Source organism: Ranitomeya variabilis, chromosome 5, assembly GCF_051348905.1.
Source record: "Ranitomeya variabilis isolate aRanVar5 chromosome 5, aRanVar5.hap1, whole genome shotgun sequence".
Taxonomy (NCBI): domain Eukaryota; kingdom Metazoa; phylum Chordata; class Amphibia; order Anura; family Dendrobatidae; genus Ranitomeya; species Ranitomeya variabilis.
In genome coordinates this window covers 186,694,947-186,709,174 of record NC_135236.1, presented here as the reverse complement: position 1 = coordinate 186,709,174, position 14,228 = coordinate 186,694,947, and the positions used below count along the sequence as shown (strand labels likewise).

The 14,228-nt window shown below is 43.9% G+C and overlaps 1 protein-coding gene across 3 annotated transcripts in view; it reads left to right on the top strand.

The window, feature by feature from the left end:
* The window catches only part of EFL1 (elongation factor like GTPase 1), a 381,827-nt gene that overhangs the window by 274,651 nt on the left and 92,948 nt on the right, over positions 1–14,228 (top strand). For all 3 annotated transcript variants that reach the window (XM_077263620.1, XM_077263621.1, XM_077263622.1), the window contains exon 16: positions 10,148–10,279. In XM_077263620.1, the coding sequence (XP_077119735.1) occupies positions 10,148–10,279 (132 nt within the window). The remainder of the gene's footprint in view (positions 1–10,147; positions 10,280–14,228) is intronic.

The following is a 14,228-nucleotide window of genomic DNA, read 5'->3' as shown; positions in this document are numbered from 1 at the left end:
TTTCAGCAACCAATCAAGGAATTGAGACAATGGTTCTGTTAATGACCAGGACTTTATTGCGTTTATTGTTGAAAGCCTGCACTACTTAACATGTAAACCCTATGGAAACCGCAAACCGCAGTGCACATGCTGCGGGAAAAACCGCGCAGAAACGCAGCGGTTTACAACCCGCAGCATGTCACTTCTTTGTGCAGAATCGCTGCGATTCTGCACCCATAGGAATGCATTGATCCGCTTACTTCCCGCATGGGGCTGTGCCCACGTTGCGGGAAGTAAGCGGATAATGCGCGGTTGCTACCCGGGGTGGAGGAGAGGAGACTCTCCTCCAGGCCCTGGGAACCATATTAGTGTAAAAAAAAGAATTAAAATAAAAAATGATGCTATACTCACCTCTCAGCGCTGCACGCGGCCGTCCCCGGTCTCAGTTGCTGTGCGAACAGGACCTGCGGTGATGTCACGGTCACATGACCGTGATGACGCCGCGATCACATGACCGTGACGTCACGAAAGTCCTTCTCGGCACAGCATCTTTGGAACCGGACCGCCGAGTGCAGCGCCCAGGAGATCGCGACGTCAGAGGGTGAGTATAGCCAATTTTTATTATTTTTAACATTACTATTGATGCTGCATATTGCTGCATATGCAGCATCAATAGTATAGGCGGAAACCGCGGAACAAACCGCGATAAATCTGCAGGGATAACCGCAGCGGGTTTGCCCTGCAGATTTATCAAATCCGCTGCGGGAGAACCCACAGAGGTCACACGCAAAGTGTGCACATAGCCTTAAACTACAAGTAGAAGAATTGATACTTTGAAGGCAAAAGGTGGTCATACCCAAACATTTGGTTTGGTTTAGATTTCTCTTTTGTTCATTCACATTATGTGATATTAATTGATTAAATTAAACTATTAACACCTCTGTTTTTTAAAGCATTTTCACTTCTCAGCTTTTTTCCGCACCTGCGTACAATCCTGTATATAAATTAGTTTTGAGATATCAGTGGGAAGTGTCAATGGATCCAAGTCAGTAATGCTTTACCAAGTATCTACTACACAGACTTTTGCAACATATGGTTTTTAATGTATTCACATAATTACTAGTGAAAAATGCTGATTTGGGGGAGGATATTCTTACATGAAAATATTAGCCATGCGAAAAAAAACTGAGGCTATGTGCACACGTTCAGGATTTCTTGCAGAAATTTCCTGAGCAAAACCGGACATTTTCTGCAAGAAATCGCGTTTTTGGCGCGTTGTTTTCCGGAGCTTCCCAATGCATTAAACAGCGGGAAAAACGCAAAAAATCAGCAAAATTAATGAACATGATGCGTTGTTTACCCCGATGCGTTTTTTTTTGCTCAAAAAAGCGCATCATGTGCACAAAAATTGTGGAATGCATTCTAAATGATGGGATGCATAATATATGCTTTTTTTATGCGTTTTTATAGCGAAAAAACCGCAACGTGTGCACACAGCCTGACAGTCATTTATGGGGCAAAGATTGTAAAGCACTTCTGTCTGACATGTTTGCTACACATTTAGTTCCTTAATAATAATAATAATAATATTATAAATATTCTTATTATTCATTGGAGACTGTGCTATAACGGGTAATAATTATATTCAGGGTAGTATTTCTGATTTATTCTACTAGTTCTATAATGCGTTCAGGATACCGTAGTTATCACTTCCCTTCTTCCGCTCTTCGGTGTCCAGCGGATGGCAGCACTGAGCACGTCGGGGAGGACTTGCGACATGGCAATCTGCCTCCTCCTGTATCCTGATACGAGTTCAGACTACAAGACATTATCTAGTAAAACCCTATTTTTATGTTAATTTCTTTACAGTTCAGCTGTGGAATTTTTACTAGTCCGTTGATAATTTGATGAGTTATGACTGGATCTGCTCTTTTGGGTAAAGGAGGGGTTGGGTGTTATCCCACTGTGTTTAAGATCTGATATATCAATATGACGCCTGGCGAATTTCTCACAAATCAGCAGCTCAGCCCACCTAACCTGACGATGATCCATTTCTTTCTGAATGTTTACTCATGTTTTTGCAATTTCAAGGTCATGTCCTTACTGAACAGAATACAATGTTGTGAAAACATTTTTAAAATATCTATATATTTTTATTTTTTTTTTACATCGGGAAACATTTACAGATGTGGTTCTGTTTTGTCTTTTAACATTTCAGCAGCTTTGCAAGATTTGCAAGAAAGGTTTTTGATGAATGAATTCTGAGCATGTTTTTTCCTGTGTGTATAGGGGCATCTCTTACTTTGGATGTGCCCATATGTGTGTATTATGTATGTGCATGCTGTTAGCCCATAATATAAAGCACATGTTAGTGTAGATCTTTTCTGCTCATACTTAGTCTCACTACATTTGTGTTTCCTGTCACCTACGTATGCTCGTAATAAATGGCATGCAGAGCAGAGCGATGGCCTGAAATATAGTTATAAAAAGTTTTTGAAACATCAGAAGAGGTCGCTCTTTATTCCTGTCAAACCCGAAGACTCAACTGCACTTTCAACAACAAATCAATAGGAAAGGCAATTATAAGAAACTTTATAATGCACCTTATCAGAGACATGAGCTTCCTTCTCCACTTATCAGACACTTCTTACCCAACTATTCGGCTTCATGAACTTTCCATCCACAGTGAAAACCAGTTCAAGTCTTGCTCAGTGGAGATGAGGAGAACTTCAGGCCCGCGGGCCGTTTATGGCCCTCAATTACCTTTTTGCTGACCCCTGGGCAGATTCTTGGAGACCGCAGTGTTTGAGCCGTCAGCTGTATTTTGACTGCCGCCAGCCCTTTAATTTCTTCTTACTTTGTGAGCACACACACTCAATGTTCACTACTGCATTTAGAGACGTGTACAATGAAAGATTACGTCCTGAGTAGTGATGAGCGAATATACTCGTTGCTCGAGATTTCCCAAGCACGCTCGGGTGTCCTCCGAGTATTTTTTAGTGCTCGGAGATTTAGTTTTCATCTCAGCTGAATGATTTACAGCTATTAGCCAGGCTAAGTACATGTGGGGGTTACCTCATTGCTAGGGAATCCCCACATGTACTTATGCTGGCTAACAGATGTAAATCATCCAGCTGCGGCGAAAAAAACCTAAATCTCTGAGCACTAAAAAATACTCGGAGGACACCCAAGCGTGCTTGGGAAATCTCGAGTAACGAGTATATTTGCTCAACACTAGTCCTGACACCAATACCAGTGTCAGGACGTTCTTTGTAGGCAGAGTTAGTGCATACTTTGTCTGGCCCCTGAAGAATGGTATAAATATTCAAATGACCCTTGGCAGAATAAGATTCTCCACCCCTGCTCTATGGACAGGGGATGAGCAGGAGTGAGTAGCAGTGAAGGGTACAAACAAAAAGACATCATGCGGAGCTCTATAATACCGTAAGTGTTTTATCTCACATCAGAGGCTGATTCAGATCAACACAGCCCAGCTCTGCTGTATATTGGCCTCCACATTTCCGCAGATTCTCTGTGAACTAAAAAGTGAGAAAGAGCAGGCATTCCCATGAAGGGATGGAGTGTTGCTACACCTGCCTCGGCTACATTTATCAAACTCTGCCATGTCTCGCTAGATCGGAAAGGAAAGTTTAATTAGAAATTTAAAAAATAATCTAATAAATGTTCGAGAGAGAATTATAGAGTAACTATGCTCCGTAAAATGCGGTAATATTAAGGAGTTTCTGGCTCTTGTGGTGCTCTTTTATGCAAAACTTACACAGGAAGTGCTGCTGGATTGTATTCATTTTTGCATTAACTTCTCAGTAAATTGTCCATTTGTTTTGGATTTGACACAACGACAAAATAAGAGTCGCTTCTTCAATAGTAGAAGCTAATTTGGCTGTACTTCAGGCCTTCATATTTTCAGAAATGTCCACAAAAAAAAAAAAAGAATATACACTGCTCAAAAAAATAAAGGGAACACTAAAATCCCACATCCTAGATATCACTGAATGAAATATTCCAGTTGTAAATCTTTATTCATTACATAGTGGAATGTGTTGAGAACAATAAAACCTAAAAATGAACAACGTAAATCACAACTAATATCCCACGGAGATCTGGAGTTGGAATGATGCTCAAAATCAAAGTGAAAAATGAAGTTACAGGCTGATCCAACTTCAGTGGAAATGCCTCAAGACAAGGAAACGATGCTCAGTAGTGTGTGTGGCCTCCATGTGCCTGTATGACCTCCCTACAACGCCTGGGCATGCTCATGATGAGGCGACGGATGGTCTCCTGAGGGATCTCCTCCCAGACCTGGACTAAAGCATCCGCCAACTCCTGGACAGTCTGGTGCAGCGTGACGTTGGTGGATGGTGCGAGACATGATGTCCCAGATGTGTTCAATCGAATTCAGGTCTGGGGAACGGGCGGGCCAGTCCATAGCTTCAATGCCTTCATCTTGCAGGAACTGCTGACACGCTCCAGCCACATGAGGTCTGGCATTGTCCTGTATTAGGAGGAACACAGAGCCAACCGCACCAGCATGTAGTCTCACAAGGGGTCTGAGGATCTCATCTCGGTACCTACTGGCAGTCAGGCTACCTCTGGTGAGCACATGGAGGGCTGTGCGGCCCTCCAAAGAAATGGCAGCTCACACCATTACTGGCCCACTGCCAAACCAGTCATGCTGAAGGATGTTGCAGGCAGCAGATCTCTCTCCATGGCATCTCCAGACTCTGTCACGTCTGTCACATGTGCTCAGTGTGAACCTGCTTTCATCTGTGAAGAACACAGTGCGCCCGTGGCAAACTTGCCAATCCTGGTGTTCTGTGGCAACTGCCAAGCATCCTGCACGGTGTTGGGCTGTGAGCACAACCCCCATCTGTGGACATCGGGCACTCAGACCATCCTCATGGAGTCGGTTTCTAACCGTTTGTGCAAACATATGCACATTTGTGGCCTGCTGGAGGTCATTTTGCAGGGCTCCGGCAGTTCTCCTCCTGTTCCTCCTTGCACAATTGCTGAGGTAACGGTCCTGCTGCTGGTTGTTGCCCTCCTACGGCCCCCTCCACGTCTCCTGGTGTACTTGCCTGTCTCCTGGTAGCGCCTCCAGCCTCTGGACACTACGCTGACACACAGCAAACCTTCTTGCCACAGCTCGCATTGATGTGCCATCCTGGATGAGCTGCACTACCTGAGCCACTTGTGTGGGTTGTAGAGTCGGTCTCATGATACCACAAGTGTGAAAGCACAACCAACATTCAAAAGTGACCAAAACATCAGCCAGAAAGCATTGGTACTGAGATGTGGTCTGTGGTCCCCACCTGCAGAACCACTCCTTTATAGAGTGTGTCTTGATAATTGCCAATAATTTCCATCTATTGTCTATTCCATTTGCACAACAGCATGTGAAATTGATTGTCAAACAGTGTTGCGTTCTAAGTGGACAGTTTGATTTCACAGAAGTTTGATTTACTTGGAGTTATATTCTGTTGTTTAAGTGTTCCCTTTATTTTTTTGAGCAGTATATATATTTGAAGGGAATTGTCTGTTGCCATCACAGTCACTTTGTTGCTTTGTAATTGTGTTTTCAGTAGAGAGTTATCAATTTAGATCTGATTTTTCCATTTGTAGTTATTAGAAATGCACAATTCAGTTTGTGGTACCACAGTCCAATCGGGTACTCAATGGCGGACAGTCTTCCTTTTTTCCATCATCCCGGGTGCCCAAGTTTCTTACTATTCCCCATGATCTTGTTGCCACTCCTTACTAAGTGGGCCCTAGTAAGCGGCAGAGGTGCTTAGAACGCTGGCCCGTGAAGTAATGACCGGCTGCCTTGATGTACCGGACTGGATACCGTACCAAGGCAGCGCAGAGCAAATTGCTCCTTTTATAGTGGCTATATCTAAATATGAATGGGGGTATTATAAATAGTGGGTTGTTGTCAGGTTTACATGTCACTACTTCATGTTATTTGATGGATAATGTGATCAATATACAATCTGTACATCATTTTAGTTAAAAATGGTTTTTTTGCTCCTGAAAAGTCATTCCTCCCAACTGTCCATCTTGCTATCCACTGCTTAATGTCAATGGTAATCCGTTTCTAGCAGCAGATTCAATAGGACAGATTGCAGGAAGTGGAGGAGGGTCTTTTTCTTTTTGCTCCTGCTCTCCTGTCTGTCAAACTGCATACAGGCATTCCAGAATTGCAGAGGTTCAGTTTAGGGCATTAAAGGCATTAGACGATGGCATTATGGGAAGTTGGGAAAGAAAGTTCCAGCATTTATAGAGCTGGAATAATGCTGATGGTGAGAAATTGGCCATTCAAAAAGTGGGGATGGCAAGTTACAAAGTGTAAGAATCGGAAAAGGTAGTACACAGATTAGATGTGCAGCAAGATGTTTTAACTTGTTGGGAGAGGGAAGATGGGTTGATGGCAGCAAGGCCATGCATTTCTACAGGTATTGTTTGGAAGGACATGATCAAGTTGATTCACAGTACCCTGGTCCAGTGGCCATGTCAGTAGTTCTGGCAGTCCGTGGCCACCAGGTGTGAGCCCTCCAAACCTCCTCTTACCTGTCAGCATCCCCAACGTCTCTTCTGATTAGTAGGCCCAACGCAATGTCATGCTCACATCATGCCACAACAATGACGTTGCACAGGGCCTTTAAATCTGAAGAAGTGCCTGAGATTCTGTCTGGTAGAAGGCTGTCCACAGGCCACCAGTTACTGACGTGACCACTTGCCCGGGGTCCTATGAACGATTTGCTTTTTTCTGGTTTTGATATTGTTATTTTTAGCCATCAAAATAGCAAAATGACCTAGAGAAACCTTGACCGACATCATGCATGCTAATATCATTAACGTGATGCTATAAAAATGGGGTTTACGAATATCCTGCTTGTTAGTAAAGGGTCCATAAACGGCTTGTGCTATTAGTATTACCCAGCAGTATCCAGTGTTTCCAAGAATGTGCATCCTTACCATTCACTGCCACTGTAATCGTCTGAGAACTGTGACTCATGGGCTCTGGAGCAATGTAATCTATGGCTCCTGAGGGAGCATCTGCTGAGGAACCTAAATAAACAACTTATTTATCATTGTGTTAAGGTACCTTCACACGAAGCGACGTTGCAGCGATAGCGACAACGATGCCGATCGCTGCAGCGTCGCTGTTTGATCGCTGGAGAGCTGTCACACAGACCGCTCTCCAGCGACCAACGATGCCGAGGCCCCCAGGTAACCAGGGTAAACATCGGGTTGCTAAGCGCAGGGCCGCGCTTAGTAACCCGATGTTTACCCTGGTTACCAGCGTAAAAGTAAAAAAAACAAACCGTACATGCTCACCTGCGCGTCCCCCAGCGTCTGCTTCCTGACACTGACTGAGCTCCGGCCCTAACAGCACAGCGGTGACGTCACCGCTGTGCTTTCACTTTCACTTTAGGGCCGGCGCTCAGTAAGTGTCAGGAAGCAGAGGCTGGGGGACGCGCAGGTGAGCATGTACTGTTTGTTTTTTTTACTTTTACGCTGGTAACCAGGTTGGTAACCCGATGTTTACCCTGGTTACCAGTGTAAAACATCGCTGATATCGTTGCTTTTGCTTTCAAACACAACGATACACAGCGATCGGACGACCAAATAAAGTTCTGGACTTTATTCAGCGACCAGCGACATCACAGCAGGATCCTGATCGCTGCTGCGTGTCAAACGAAACGATATCGCTATCCAGGACGCTGCAACGTCACGGATCGCTAGCGATGTCGTTTCGTGTGAAGGTACCTTTAAGGCCCCGTCTCACATAGCGAGATCGCTAGCGAGATCGCTGCTGAGTCACAAGTTTTGTGACGCAACAGCGACCTCAGTAGCGATCTCGCTATGTGTGACACGTACCAGCGATCAGGCCCCTGCTGCGAGATCGCTGGTCGTGTCGGAATGGCCTGGACCTTTTTTTGGTCGTTGAGGTCCCGCTGACATCGCTGAATCGGTGTGTGTGACACCGATCCAGCGATGTCTTCACTGGTAACCAGGGTAAACATCGGGTTACTAAGCGCAGGGCCGCGCTTAGTAACCCGATGTTTACCCTGGTTACCAAAAAAAACAAACAGTACATACTCACCATCTGTTGCCCGTCAGGTCCCTTGCCGTCTGCTTCCTGCTCTGACTGACTGCCGCCGTAAAGTGAGAGCACAGCAGTGACGTCACCGCTGCGCTCTGCTCTCACTGTACGGCGGCACACAGTCAGAGCAGGAAGCAGACGGCAAGGGACCTGACGGGCAACAGATGGTGAGTATGTACTGTTTGTTTTTTTTGGTAACCAGGGTAAACATCGGGTTACTAAGCGCGGCCCTGCACTTAGTAACCCGATGTTTACCCTGGTTACCCGGGTGCTGCAGGGGGACTTCGGCATCGTTGAAGACAGTTTCAACGATGCCGAAGTCGTTCCCCTGATAGTTGGTCGCTGGAGAGAGCTGTCTGTGTGACAGCTCTCCAGCGACCACACAGCGACAAAACAGCGACGCTGCAGCGATCAGCATCGTTGTCTGTATCGCTGCAGCGTCGCTGTGTGAGACGGGGCCTTTAGTCACAGCTTAGAGACTTTCTGCTCAATTACAGAGCTAGAATTTACCTGAACATTCTCTTCAGTAGGTCGCACTCCAGCAAAATGAATGTCCGCACAGCACATTAAATTAAACAGCTGCTAGGTTTTTAATAAGCTGCGCTCATCTAACTGTGCATATATAATAAATACCTGCCAAAATGTTTCTCCCTGAACTGAGACATTAAAGTGGATTTGGCTTCAGCTTTCACATACAAACTGTATATATTCTATATTATGACATTGATCATTATGACATTATATTCATATATTATGACATTGACCTTTTTTGACCTGATGAGGCTGGTGTACGTTGAGAATCCATATCAGGCTGGGTGTATATTTGCTTGAAATTAAAGTGAGCATTTTATCAAAGTGAGTACATCTGCCTCATCAGGGCAAAGAGAGATCTATTGAATTATGTTTGTAATGTACACACTAAAAAACCTGAGACACGTCCTTTAAAGGAAATATTTAACTTTCATCCCCACTTTGCAAATATAATATAAATTAAAGATTGAGTATATGTTTTAAATTATTGTAATGCACATGTGTTTGATCCAGAGCTGTGTTTAACATTTTGCTAGTTATTATTGGAAACTATTAGTGAGCTTGTTGATGGACCAACTCATTGGTAGACAGCTTCTGGGTGGGTGTCAATCTCAAGTAGGCGTACACGCCCGGGACTGAGGCACGTGAGATCACAGGTTCACTCTGTCAGCACCATTATAGTCTGTGGACCGATTGGCACATACTCCTGAATCTTTTTTTGCAAAGGGTCTGTACATAAGCTCTGATGGGACCAATAAACATGGTAAATAGCGCTGTGTGTAAGCACTTTAAAGCTCAGCACAAGTTTTGCTGTAATACATTCAGCTGTTGGTGGTTTGTTCTCCATCTACACTGTTATCACTCTATTTACACATGCAGATAGCAGGGCATTTGAAGAGGCTCATGACAGAGAGAGCTGTAATTAGGAGAGCTGCTCTGGGAGAAGCAGATGCTGCAAACTGGTGATTTTGCAAGATTTATAACAACAGCTTGTCAGGAGCTGAGAAGCAGCAGGAGGAAGGTGAGGTAACTGCTGTTTAAACATCAATGGGCTTTGAAAAGTTGTCAGATATTTTAGTAGTTAACCCCTCTCTTAGAATGTAACTACTGCACACTCTCAGGCAGAGTCTGGGTAGGCACTAGTGCCTCAGTTCCATGGAAGCCAGCTGTACACTATGAGAGATAAAAGCTCTTATTGCATAAGTTCCATGGAAGCCAGCTGTACACTATGAGAGATAAAAGCTCTTATTGCATAAGTTCCATGGAAGCCAGCTGTACACTATGAGATATAAAAGCTCTGCAGACCTGCAGATTAAAAAAAACAAGCCAACTGCAAGTGTGCTTATTTTTCATGCTGTCTAATTAACTAAAGCAATTTAATAATTTGAAAATACCCCTTTAATGTTTGCTATATCTGTATGTTTTTAGTTTTGCATGTAATTGTTCATTCTATACAGTTATTTATTTATTCCTGTTAAACGTGCTTATGTTCCTGTATTTTCTTCTACTTAGGTATAAGCGGCTTGGAAGACTTTGTATTGAAGTCTGCTACACTGTCCACAACACCAGCATGTCCACCATTTATTCCATTGAACTTTGAAGCAACCCCAATTGTGCGAGTAGCTGTTGAACCAACACATCCCAGTGAGTATTAGTCAAGCCGCCAAATAGAAGAGGACACATTGGTTAAAATGTATCAATTCTGTTAAATAGAGATGGAAGAATTAATATGCAGGACTCCAGTCCATCACCCAGGTCAGTAACCAATGACTTCTGGACAGGAGGCCTGAAAATCTCCTATGTTCCCAGCAATCACAGCTCAAAGTTATCATTGTGGTGTGAAGAACTGGGAATGTCAGGAGATAAGGAGAGTTGCAAGCCTTGCATCCAACGCTCACAGATTAGTGGTCTGACCAATAGACTGGAGTCCAGAGAATCGATTCGCCAGCTCTGTTGTCTAATTCGTAAACAGTTCAAATTTTAACTAGACAGTCTTTAAATACACCAGATTTTTCAATGTTGTTCATGCCGTTTGATAAATATGGTACATCTTTAGATTGTTTAGTCTTAAGCTTGGTTTACAACAGCCGACCAACATGTTTGCAGTTTGGCAGTCGTTCTATAGTCGGTTTCAACAGGCAGACCGTGCTTCAGCTGCGACCTGAACAACTAATAAAAGATTATTCAGTGTGCATAGGCTGCCATTGTTCTCGGAGCGCAGGTCCTGTTTACACATGACAGTGTCCATCCAAGAACGACACTCCTGATACCATTTCACATAAGTATTAATTATTTTGCCAGATGATTGGTTGCCTTCTTTCACTTCTTGATTATTGGGAACGAGTGTTCCTAAGAACACTTATTCCTGATAATCATGCAGTGTAAATGCACCTTAAAGCGAACCTGTCAGCAGGAGTTTGCTAAGTAACCTACATACACTGTCAGGTTACCACTGTTAAACTGATTAAAATGATACCTGGGGTGAAGAAATCCGTCTTGTAGAGCTTGTGTAATCAGTGTTAGAAGTTTTCAGTTAATGAGATGCCTATGCCCCGGGGCGGGAGTGTAGGCAGGGTCTTATCTTCCTGTTCTAAAGGTGCCTTCACACTGAACAACTTTCCAACGAGAACGACAATGATCCGTGACGTTGCAGCGTCCTGGATAGCGATATCGTTGTGTTTGACACGCAGCAGCGATCTGGATCCCGCTGTGATATCGTTGGCCGGACCTAGAAGGCCAGCACCTTATTTCGTCGTTGGATCTCCCGCTGTCATCTCTGGATCGGTGTGTGTGACACCGATCCAGCGATGTGTTCGCTTGTAACCAGGGTAAACATCGGGTTACTAAGTGCAGGGCCGCGCTTAGTAACCCGATGTTTACCCTGGTTACCATTGTAAATGTAAAAAAAAAAAAAAACTACATACTTACATTCCGGTGTCTGTCACGTCTCTCGCCGTCAGCTTCCCGCACTGACTCTGAGCGCCGGCCGTAAAATAAAAGCAGAGCACAGCGGTGACGTCACCGCTGTGCTGTGCTTTACGGCCGGCACTGACACAGTCAGTGCGGGAAGCTGACGGCGAGGGACGTGACAGACACCGGAATGTAAGTATGTAGTGGTTTTTTTTTTTACATTTACAATGGTAACCAATGTAAACATCGGGTTACTAAGCGCGGCCCTGCGCTTAGTAACCCGATGTTTACCCTGGTTACCCGGGGACTTCGGCATCGTTGGTCGCTGGAGAGCTGTCTGTGTGACAGCTCTCCAGCGACCACACAACGACTTACCAACGATCACGGCCAGGTCGTATCGCTGGTCGTGATCGTTGGTAAATCGTTTAGTGTAACGGTACCTTAAGCCAGAGAAACCAAGGAGAGACCTGCCCACAGGCCGCCCCGAAGCACAAACATGTTCCTCATCATAGAGCAGGAAGATAAGACCCTGCCTACACTCTCGCCCCGGGGCATGGGCATCTCATTAACTGAAAACTTCTAGCACTGATTACGCAAGAGCCACAAGATGGATTTCTTCACCCCAGGTATCATTTTAATCAGATTAACAGTGGCAACCTGACAGTGTCTGTAAGTTACTTAGCAAAATCCTGCTGACAGGTTCATTTTAAGTTTACACCACCTATTAGCTGGCTTACTTTGTGCCAGAAATTTGCAAGAAAAATTTGGTAAATTTTTGGCATACCTGTTAAAACCTAAGCCACAACGTTTCCAATAAGCCGTGACCCCTTTACAAATTAGTTTCAGAATATTTCGAAAACAAAATAAATTTAGTTCAAGTCATGAAAGACAATGTGTTGGCAACAATAGCACCGGATTCTGAGGCATTTAGCTTCATAAATGGTATTTTCTTTTTTCGAAACGTAGATAAGAATATGTTGATTTCATGCATGCCTTTATTTTGCCAGCTATAAAGTTCATCCTTTGTGTAACTTGTGTTCTTTCAAAGGAATTTAAGGATATTTTAAGTTATCAAAACTTACGTCCTTGGCAGGAAAGGGTTTAGCTCATATATGTTTGCAGGGTGACATCTTAGTAGCCAAGAACGTATGAAATACCATATATACTAGTGTATAAGTTGACCACATGTCCCCGCTCATTGTTATTCACCTCTCTCCAGCCGATGGGAGTGAAGAGAGGTGAATATTCATTACCTTAATGAGCGGGCACCCATTAGAGCCCGGCAGCTGCTGGAAGCCGGCCGCTGTGGCTGTAACCATGCGCACACTATAAGAGAAATCAATATTCATTGCCAGCGCAGTGAATATTAATTTCTCTTTATCAGCGGGCACACGTTTAGCTGCAGCCGCCGGCTCCTGCCTCCTGTGACCCGCCGTTCCACCTTCCCCACCATAAATTGGGACAATAACTTGTGTATAAGTCGAGGGGGGGCGTTTTCAGCACAAAAAAATGTGCTGAAAAACTCGGCTTATACACGAGTATATACGGTACTTCCTGGATACTAATTGACATAACTCAGACAAGACGGCTACAGAAAAAAATAATCAAAATGGGGTCCGCACACCTTTCTTATTAAATCTAGGTACAAGTGACATATGTTATGTGGCCGAATACAAAGACATACATACGTGATGCGTCGGCACACTGTGATTAATGAATAGATGAAGTCTTCTATTGCTATACTTGCTAAAAACATAAGGTACTTAGTTAACATTTTTTGATCAAAAACTACGATATCACCCAACCATATCATGGTGTACCTTTTTATATGTGTGGTCCTCATCGCGTGTCTCACCTCTCTTTGCTCCACACCAGGCCTCATCTGAAATGGGTAAGTGAAAGGAAAAGAAATCAGGTGTAGCTCTTAGCTAAAATCTTGCTGGGAAAGATGTGGATAAGGGTGCAGAGCCTGGAGGGGGGCCCCAAAGTATACAGCAAAAAACATCTGGCACTCCTTTACTGATGCACAAATATGTTGTGTGGTCAATATACAACAGGACAGCTACAGGAGTGATTCAGGACTTATTTCATAGCTGAGATCCCCAGGTTCCAAAGAGACCAGAATCGGTGCTGCAGTTATGACTAAGCCTGAACTATCAGGCACTAAAGTTAGGTTCTCAGCTTTAAAATAAGCCTTGAATCAGCCCAATTAGCTGCTATCCAGACTTACATACAGCCTGTTAAAGACACCCTCCCGACATCATCCAGTGTGAAGCAGAGGGGGAGGTGATAAGCTGCTAGGACACCAGAGATGATTTGTGATCTCCTTTCCCTGTGTAACACTTGCTTTTATGTATCTCACCTGCAAATTAGAAAAGTAAAAAAATAAAAATCTGTGCATGCTTAACATCATTGTGTCAATTTTGACCCTAAGCTATAAAATTAGCTTGTCACATAGCTCTCTTAGAGAATGCCTTAAAAAAACCGAAATTTGATATTTTATGATCACGTCGTCTTGAAACATTCTACCAACTATTATTGCAGTTCAGCCCACAAAAAGCAATTCACTTCATTGCTTAAAAAAAAAAAAAAAGTTTTTATAGCGAACCAGTCATCAGGATTTTGCTAAGTAAACTACAGGAATAGTCAGGTTGGCTCCGTTACACTGATTAAAGTGATACCT